The following is a 10,459-nucleotide window of genomic DNA, read 5'->3' as shown; positions in this document are numbered from 1 at the left end:
ATATTCATTACGTATTTCTTATTTGTAGAAGTGAGCTCGGATGATAATGGATCAAAATATATCAAATTATTGCAAAAAGGAGAAAAGTGGGCACAAAACAACGAAGTCAAGCAAAGGCACGGATCACATTGCGAAATAGAAGAATTTCACAAGGTGAATCCGCATCCATGGGCGACGCGCGAAGGCAGACGTGCCCTCCAGTTCTCCTATCCGATTTTGGATTGCATTGGATGGCCCTCCACCCTACCTAGGTCATATAAATACATCATAAAACGTAATTTTAAGGGGAAGCTGCCACTCTAGAGAGAGCAGACACTACTGGAGGGTTACACAACATCTTTGAAGGCAAGAACAATTAAGGAGCAAAACGGATTCGGAGACGAGTTTTTATCTTTCTTCTTCCTTTTCTATTATTGGTGATGAATTCTTATATTATAGTTGTGCAAACAATTATGAGTAGCTAAAATTTTTATTTTAGGGTTTGATGGAACCTCTTGGAGGATGAATTTTTGTTGCGTTTAATATAAGTTTGCCATTGAATTTTCTCTACTTGTTCAACTACGTGATTATTGTGGTTGATTGAAGGGCCCTCAATTGGCTATGCCTATTTAGTGTGTATTACTTGAAAAATGGTACATATTTAGGTAGTTGTTGAACAACATCACTCATAACGTATATGAGGGATCAATACGGAGGGTTTAAAGGTGGGATTAGGATAATGAAACCTTGGTGTGAACTAATGCTAGCTAGCGTAATTCGAAAGAATACATGTAGTATATTGTTATAGTTGCTCGGAAGAGAATTATGACACCTAAAGTGCTCACAATCGGTAGAGAATATCTAGGCGAATTTATAGGAGACGTAGCGGGTGAATTCCAATAAGAGGGAAAATCGTAACCCTAGAGCTTTCCAATCTTGTCCAGAATATTTGCTTTGTTAGTAATAAAATTACAGTTTTTTAATTACCTTGGTTTTAGTTAGTAACACTCAACTCATTATTCCATATTCTGGAAGTTAATTACTTGAATTCTTGCTAAATTAGCAGTTGTGATTAGTAGGTTAATTTCCCGTGGGATTCGACTCCGGACTTGTAAACCGGATTATATTTGCAACGACCGCTTATTCCTTTTTATAAGCATCGTTGGGCCTAATCAGGACTCATCTTTGTGCGTTGCGGTGGAGCAATTGGAACATATACCGCACATCCAAAAATTCTTAGATGGGAAATATTTGGCTCTTGACCAAAAGCCAATTGTAATGGGGAGACTTCATGATAACTTGTTGGCCTTATGTGCACCAGTGCTGCTGCATGCAAAATAGCATGTCCACACACTGAAAGGGGAAGTGTTGTCCTCATTAGCAATGGTCTAGCTATTAATTGGAGGCATTTAATCAACGATTCTGCTAGACCATTTTGAGTATGAATATGAGCAACCGAATACTCAATTTTTATTCTAGTGGCCATCCAATAATCAATAAAGGCCTAAGATATAAATTCACCAGCATTATCAAGACGAATTGTCTTAATTGCATAATCTAAAAATTGTGCTCTTAACCTTATTATTTGGGCCAACAATCTCATAAATATCATATTGCGAGTTGACAATAAGCACATGTGTGACCATCTTGTAGATGCGTCTATCAAGACCACAAAATACTTGAATGGTTCACATTGAGGGTGTATAGGCGCACATATATCATCATGTATACGTTCCAGAAGTGCCGGGGATTCAATCCGAACTTTAGTTGCCGATGGTTTGATAACCAATTTTCCTTGAGAACAAGCAACACAAGAGAATTCCTTAAATTGAAGAATCTTCTTGTTCTTCAATGTGTGGACATTTGAATTCTCTATTATTATTATTATTATGCGCATCATATTAGAACCGGGATGGCCCAATCGGTCATGCCAAATGATAAAATTATTAGAAGTAGTAAACATTTTGTTTATTATGGCATGTGATTCAACCACACCAATATTTATGTGGTACGACCCAGAAGAAAATGCGGGTAATTTTTCACGCACACATTTATTTCCTTCTTTTATTGTAGTAATATAAAGATATTCAACTTTTCCTTCGTTAGAGGTCTCAACATGGTAGCCGTTTTGGAGAATAGCTTTGAAACTCAACAAGTTTCTTTGAGACTTACTACAATACAATGCATTATTAATAGCTAATATCGAACCTCCAGATAGTAATAAGTTCGCTCTTCCAAAGCCCTCAATTAATTTTGTACTACCAGATATCGTATTAACATATGCCTTTTTCATAACCAAATAAGAGAACAATTTCTTTTCTCTTAATATTGTGTGAGTAGTAGTACTATCGAGAAGGCATAAATTTTCATTACTCATCGTGGATCAAAGACTGAAAAATTTTACTTTCTTCGTAAAGAAACAAAAAGTACATCATAAGAAATAGAAAAAACTATCAAAAATGAACTTTAAGAAATTACAGTAGGAAAGTAGAAACTAGCATATATGATGCTTTAGAAAAGTACACTAAGAAGAAAAAAAAATTACTTGCGGACATAATATAAAAATACCAACTTTTCTTAAAGTTTTTATTCCCTAGTAAGATGATCACTTCTTCAATCAATATCCTCAAAGAAGTCTCCAGCTTCTAAGAGAATATTTGGATTGGCTTATTTTAAGTGTTTATTGGCTTTTAAGCACTTTTTTAGTTTGTGTGGTGTTTGGCAACGATAAAAAGTGCTTAAAAGCACTTACTTTTAGGCATAAAAAGTACAAAAATAACTTAAAAGCTACTTTTTATAAGCCAATCCAAACACCCTCTAAATGAATAATATTTGCAAGGCCTCCAAAATCATCATCTTTATATGCAACATTTGCCTCAACATCATCATATTTGTTAGAGGGACCTACACCATCATCATTATTTTGAAAAGTCAAGTGTGCCTCCACTTTGTTCTCTTTTCTTTTGATGGAAGCTTGATAGAGTTTAACAAAATGGTCAGGTGTACGACATACACGTGCCCAATGGCCTTTCATACCACATCGGAGGCAAGTATTTACTGTGCCTTTTAAAGGATTATTTTGAGGACCCTTATTGTTCTCCTATTTATTTCCATGATTATGATAATTATTTTGTCCCTTGCCATGTCCATGTCCACGACCATGGCCACGGCCTCGATAATTATTTTGTCTTCTTTCAGACTTTTGATTCCCTGCTACCAAATTCACTTTGAGAAATGGTGCGGGTCCAGTGGGACGAGCTTCATGATTTTTCATTAAAAGAGTATTATGTTGCTCAGCCACCACGAGACATGAGATTAATTCAGAATATTTCTTTAAACCCTTTTCCCGGTATTGTTGTTGCAATTTCATATTTGAGGCATGAAAAGTAGAAAGAGTCTTTTCTAGTAAGTCCTCATCATTCACAATTTCCCCACATAATTTAAGTTGGGAAGTTATCCTGAATACATCAGAATTATATTCACTTACGGTTTTAAAATCTTGTAACAGTAAGGGAATCCATTCATATCTAGCTCTTGGCAATATTGTTGCCTTAAGATGGTCATATCGTTCCTTCAAACTGCTCCATAATTCAAATGGATCTTTCAGGGTTAAATATTCAGTCTTTAACCCTTAATCGAGATGATGACGAAGGAAAATCATAACCTTTGCTTTATCCTGTCCTGATGCTTCATTTCCTTGTATAATAATATTTTCAAGAACTTTTGCAGCAAGATGAATTTCAGCATCAAAGACCCATGATAAATAATTATTTTCGAAGATGTCAAGTGCCACAAATTCAAGCTTTGATAAGTTCAACATAGCGAACTTGGACTCGCGTGTTGATAATGTGTTATGAAATAACAGCAATATAGCAAGAACTATATAATTAAGATTAATAATGGAAGAAAATGATAATAGTAGAAAGGAACGTTTCTTTCTTTTGTTTCAAAAAGTGTCTTCTTTAGGTTCATGAATGAACCTATTTATAGATACTATTGCATTGTTACATATAACTTCATAAATCTAATTATGAGTCTCAAAATCAATACAAATCTAGACATAAAGACAAATCTAAGATATGGCAAGATTTCCAAATCTCAAGTTGGACATCCACCTTCTATGCAAGTGGATTTATAACATTAGGAAATATTTCTCTTAAAGAACGGACGGAAATGCTGTAACTGATAGCCCAAAGTTAAATGTTGTTGCTAGTTTACAAGGCCTATGTGTGAGCTAAGCTTTCTAGAAAATCCAATAACATAATTAAAGACTTCAATCTTTGAAAAAATTTCCTAAGGCAAGCAAAAACCACCCCAACAAGCAACCTTCAATACATGCCTTCATCTGCAACACAGGTTGCTTAGCATTATTTCATAAGCATTCGAACGGCAATAAGAAGTAATCAATACTGCTGCATCAAATAAAAGAAGAAAAGAAACTGCAAGTAGGACCGTACCATTATTATCTTCATTCATATTGTAGTCGTCTTCATCATCATCATAATCATAAAGATTCTGTACCAATGTTCAACAGTTTCAAAATACTTAGCTTTGTGTAGATATACACTTTTCTATTAAAGAATGACGCTTAATAATGTTGATCTAGGTAGGCAAACAATTGACAAGCAATGCAAGTATAATTCATACTAGAGGAACATAAAGCATTCTGATTCAAGTTCCTTAAATATGGATGTCCATTTGCGGAAGCAGAATGTTTACCCACATACCTGGTTGTAATCTCCGTCGTCACTAAATTCTTCTTCTTCCTCTTCAATTTTCTCCTCTTGTTCTTCCTCCTCGTCTTCACCATCTTTTTTCTTCTCCTCATCGCCCTAAGAATTTGCAGTGAATTGAAACATAACAATCAAAAGATAGGAAAGCATTGCAGTAGACGAGTAACCTTCTTGCTAAAACTCTTCAAAAGAAACATTTCCTGTAAAGGTAGAGGTTAACCTCAAGCTTCTTATCAAGCTTCTCAAGAAGATCCAATTTTTGCATGTCTGTCACCAAAAAACAATTTCATGAGCTTGATAAATTACAACAATGAAAGGCAAAAGAGAGAAAAGCATCTGCATTTCTGTTCAATGTGATGTCAGCTCTAGGCCTCTTATACATCTTCTCTTTGATAGGTAACTTTAGTCCAAATTCAACGAACTCACATGACTTACAAGATCACTGAGAACCCTAGCATACCACACAGGCACATACCCACTTAAATGAAATATATCCAAGTGGAGAATAGCTTTCTTTTTGTGTGTATGGAAGAAGGGTCACATAAACAGCTAATGTTCTGCAACCGTTTAACGGACTTGTGAACGTACAGTGAAAAGTATTAGACTCCAGGAATATGCCTATTGACAAATTGAAGTTCAAAAGAAGTTGGGCCAGATCTCTTGCCCCAGCAATAAGATAAGTTTGTTCAGTGCTCATAAATAGAGCGAGCTCACCATATCATGAACTGCTTGGGATGTGTAGAACCAATGCTATCTCAGTTTAAGAGAATTTTAAGTTGAGAAGATACAAAATAAAGTTAAAGAACCAAAGGGCTGATCAGTAGTGGAACTCTTTAAATACTAAGCTGGGCTGTTATGAAAATTGATAAAGACACGCTGATGTATATCACATAAGCTAACCGAGGTTCCAAACCCAGCTTGACCTAACGAAGAACATTATGTACAAAGCCAATCTCTGCCAGGCATAGTGCTACTGATACTTTGCTAGAGGTTCTGATCCAGGTTAGTGTTCAAAGGGCTTTGCTATAAATCAGTAGTTCTATTACCGAAGTGGAAATATTTTATGCATGGTATGTTCGCGGAACATGATATGCAACTCAAGACTTCAGAAGATGTATAAAATGTCCATATGTGAAATAGAAAGGAAAATCTAACAGGTTCTAGATTACTATTGGATAAAAAAGAACAAAGAACAAAAACATACACTCCAAAAATACCATAGCAACATTACGAGGCCATATCAAAGGCTTTAAGTCAAACTTTGACCAAGGGGTGTATATGTGCCTTTGTGCAGAAAGGTAAATTTCTCAATAATTATCCTCGGGTATACTATCAAATCCATTCTCATGAAGCAATGGAATAATGAGATCCAACTCCAAGTTACGCACCTAATTATTATGCACAGGAGGTGAGAGACATAATATTCGGTGCACAAGGTGGACAAACCAATTTATTTTACATCAGAAAGTTTGCAGAGAACAAAGACAAAACAGCAAGAAAGAAAGATAAAATCATGGAACTTTACCTGACTCTGGGTTCCAGCGCACTCTTTTCGCAGCACGATTCTCCTCCCTTCCACCTGCAATATTTATCATCATAAAGCATCTAACTAAGCAAATGAATTAGGTTGAAGAGATCTGACTAAGCAGCATGCCCAAAGAATTTAGCAGGAATTAAGGAGGACAAAACCTTTAGCTAGTTCTGCAGGAACATAGGCTGGATCCATCCTTATGAAGTGCGACAATGGTGGCTTTGACTTGCCCCTCTCTGACTTCCTATCTGAGAACCTTTCTATATCCATGCCTTTTGTTTCTAGAAACATAATTTGTGATGTGCAGAAGATCAGAAATCTGAAACCCGCAGCGATTCATATAAAGTGCCACGTAAAAAAAGAAGTAATCAAAATTCTGAACGCCAGATATAAAATAACAAGACATTATATATCAAATAGTGCAGAAGGGTATGCGAAGTATAGAAAATCGGGAATCTGAAACTACACCGTATGGACATAATCAGAGCATCAAATAATCCGTAGTCACAACAAATTAATTGTCAGATGGTGCAGAAGGGGAAAGATTAATTTTCAAATAATGCAGCAATTCTTCTAACAGAAAATGTTTTCCAAACTGTACTTGAAATGAACCACATGCACCTCATGCTTTTTCTTTAAGAATTATGTAGCTGTTCTAATTTGCATTGTGGACCTTCATGTATTCTCACGAAGAAAATAATAAAAACAGAATCTTCAAAAAGAAACCAAAATCCTCTGAAAAAATTGTCCATGATTACTCCTTGAAACGACAATCAGATAGTATTGCAGCATGCACGACAATGCGCCAATCAAATATAAATGTGTAGTGCTGGACTATCTGATGCCCGCAGAATGTGTCAAGCAGATATAAGAGTGTCGCTATAAACTGTCTGGATATTGGCATAGTGCGCCACGCTGGGATAAAGAGCTTTTGACATTGTGGACTCTCTGGTGCCTGCACAACTTGCCAAGCAAATATAAGTTGTGACGCCAAAGATTGTCTGGTGCCACATTGTGCACCAAGCATAGATACAGGTTCCATAAGTTTCAGGAATGTTGTATGAGGTGCATGACTTGTAAAGTAATTTTTATGATTTGTAATTATGACGTTTTATGCCTTGTTTGCGCTAGGTTGACTAATGTTATAGGCATATTATGTTTCAAAGAAACTACAACACAACATACCAAGTATATTCCCACAAGTGGAGTTAGGGAGGGCAGTATGTACGCAATCCTTACCCCTACCTTGAAACTCTTTTCATAATTTTTTACACATTTATGACTTTAGAACTAATGTCTCCATATGAAACAGTCAAGTTTTCTAAAGTTATGACCTTTCACACAAATGCATGTTTTCTCTTAAGACTTGTCCCAACTTTTAGAGGCAGGTCTATCAGATTTGTTGAGTATACTCCGTCCATCTACCTTCAGGCCTTACAGATTCAGTCGACATCTCCATTTACGAGGCTTGAGCACCACTAGATAGAACTTTTGCAGTGAGCCCCACACTAGATTGGTGGTGGCCTCCTTTTGATATTTCTACCTTTACTTATTGATGGGCTACATCCAGTTTCGCTTTATGTATAACGATATTCATTAGACGCTCCATACTTTATTGTGGATTGATGTGCAAGTACTTGGGACCGTAAATAGATTGTATCTCTCGTCTAGGCTTAATTCAGATATGTGATGTTTTCGCTTCGATGGGAAGTTATGCTTCATTTAGCTGACGCATGACAATGTGGGATCGCTTGGAACCCCAATGTATGCTTTATGGGTAGTTGATACAACAACGTTAAGTGCTCTCTCTGCAGACACTGGCTCATCGCGCGCCTATTCGTGGCCCTCCACATTTCAGTCGTGACAAAATGTTAGTGCCGATCATTTACAACAAGTATAATAAGTGGCTTTACCCATTCCTAAACAAGAGGTATGAAATTTCCTCAAAGAAGGAGTGCATGAGTTTCAAAAATTTGAATGCTTACTCTTCAAAACATCACTTTCCTCTCTCAAATAGTAAGGAGAGGAGTTCCAATACTTCTGTAACTTTGAATGCCAAATTGCCAGTGTTGTCCTTTCAGTGACACTTGCCGCATTACCTAAGTTCTCAATTTCCTGCAAATGGTAGAAAGGTCAGAATTGTGTTAGCTGCAAATCGACTGACCAACCATAGCAAGCTAAATTAATAACATATTCAATCTTTCTTCTTAATTAACTTAAAGTAGCAAGAGATCTATCTATATCAAGCTTAATTGGTAATCTCAGCTGACAGGCTGACAGTAATCAGTTCAGATTAAATCTGCCAAAAGAATAATGAGTCAGATTAACTCAACTAAACTACCAGTGGACATGACCTAAACATCCAGTAACCATAGGACACATTAATTAGACCATACATCAAATTCTTTTCACTCGACTATAAAATATACCGTGTAATACCAGAGCATAAAGAATCTTCGTATGTCAAATCCACATGCACTATAGATCAATTGTTAATGTAGATCTGTCAAAAATAGTTAATAGGGGACCAAAGGTGCAACTAAAATGAATTTAACTGACAAGGAAAAAGGAAATTCATTGGGCTAAACAATTGTCCAATATACCAATGTGTAAAAGTTCAAACCATATTAATATGCAAATAATGTAGAAGGATACTTCTACAGTATTACAAGGCTGCCATATTACACCCATTGATAGGCAAAGAAGAAAACCTTTTTTACACTTGCATAGAAAGAGAGGAAATTTTGTCCATATCTTCTCCTAAAAGTGGTACTACAAAGTGCTGGCCAGCCAGTACAGCGACCAATTTTGTAGTCGTCCTTCTGATGCTATTGGAGCATAATACTCCATATGTATTAAGTGAAAATACAGACAAATTCTTCTAAGAATACAGCTTTTGAATGGTTGAAACTACATAAAAGCTACAAAAAAAGTCTATATTTTACATGCTTGTTTGATGAGGAATGATTAATTGACAAAACACGAGGACAGACGTTCAAATTGGGTGGGGGGATTATTTTAGCTCGTTAAAGGACTATAGAACTTTTATATTGTGATTTTGTTAGTAGTAATAATATATGATATTCTGGATATTTATTTTGATGAAGGTATTCTAGATATTTATAATCACATTATGTACCTCAAACATCAAAACGGGCATTATGTGTCAGACACCTTTCTATTTATCATCATATAAACTCTCATAATTGGCTGAGTGCATTTTTGAGTACAACATTATTGCAAGTGCTAAATCTCCTATGATTAACTTCAGTACGAGAAAACATTCCTTTCTAAAACCTTTTTCCCATCCCTTTACAAAGTTCAGTCTCTATGTTAGCACGCATTTTTACAGCTTCAAAAGTTGGAAAATTTTACTCATTTCCCAAGACAATGTATTAGTAATCAACTATGCCTCAATCCTAAATTAGTTGTGTCCATTATATGATCCATACGGCTTTCTTAACGTGGTATACAAGATCATTCATAAAGTTCAATATTTTATCTAACAGTTAACCTATCACAACCCTCATCCATTGACCGAACTTGTGATCTCCTTAAGCAATGTACCATAATTCGTGTGAAGAACATCGCATAAATGAGCCAAAGGAGTTCACTTACTGGGAAAAGTTCAAATGGAACTTGCTTAGCTGGTCGAAAATTGCCACCTCCAAATCCACCACGCCCTCGACCTCGGGAGGCCATCAAATCGAACCCTCTATCAAGGCCTGTAGAAAAGATTAATACGGCGTTAGGGTAAGGCAACTGAAGCCTTTGCCTTAGGCCCCAAATATTTAAGGGCCCAAAAATAGGAAACACTAGTATAGTTTAAGAAAAGAACCAAATTTTTTGTAATTTGTGATCCTAACCAAGTCAAAAAGGGGCTCAGGCCTCGTTTGTTTTTTTTAAGATTAAGACGCCTGAATCTGAATGTAATATTAAGATGTGGTATGCAAATCTGAACACTGAACGATTAAGATTGTTTGTTTTTCAACATCTGATATATATATCAAGATAAAAACATATACAATTCAAAAAAAAAGTGATTAAATATTACATCAATAAGTGGAAATATTAACTTGAACAAAAAAAGTTATTATTTGACATAAATTGAAATATTATAAGATATAAGTTCATATTTTATGTAAGATCCAATTGTTAAACTATTTGAACTATAAATGAAAATTATATAACACATACTTCTTCCTCAAGTATTTCT

General features: G+C 35.7%; 1 protein-coding gene across 1 annotated transcript; it reads right to left on the bottom strand.

Moving 5' to 3' along the window:
- Positions 3,896–10,018, bottom strand: LOC109223352 (DNA-directed RNA polymerase III subunit RPC7-like). Its single transcript, XM_019387636.1, has 8 exons — positions 9,862–10,018; positions 8,229–8,358; positions 6,402–6,524; positions 6,238–6,291; positions 4,933–4,979; positions 4,707–4,811; positions 4,437–4,494; positions 3,896–4,324 (listed from the first exon to the last, which is right to left on the bottom strand). Exons 1-8 carry the CDS (start codon positions 9,943–9,945, stop codon positions 4,308–4,310), a joined length of 618 nt encoding a protein of 205 aa, XP_019243181.1. The 5' UTR covers positions 9,946–10,018; the 3' UTR covers positions 3,896–4,307.

The sequence above is a fragment of the Nicotiana attenuata genome, chromosome 1 (genome assembly GCF_001879085.1).
Source record: "Nicotiana attenuata strain UT chromosome 1, NIATTr2, whole genome shotgun sequence".
NCBI lineage: Eukaryota > Viridiplantae > Streptophyta > Magnoliopsida > Solanales > Solanaceae > Nicotiana > Nicotiana attenuata.
The sequence above is the reverse complement of the archived record's forward strand: the minus strand, read 5'-3'. Positions and strand labels throughout refer to the sequence as shown.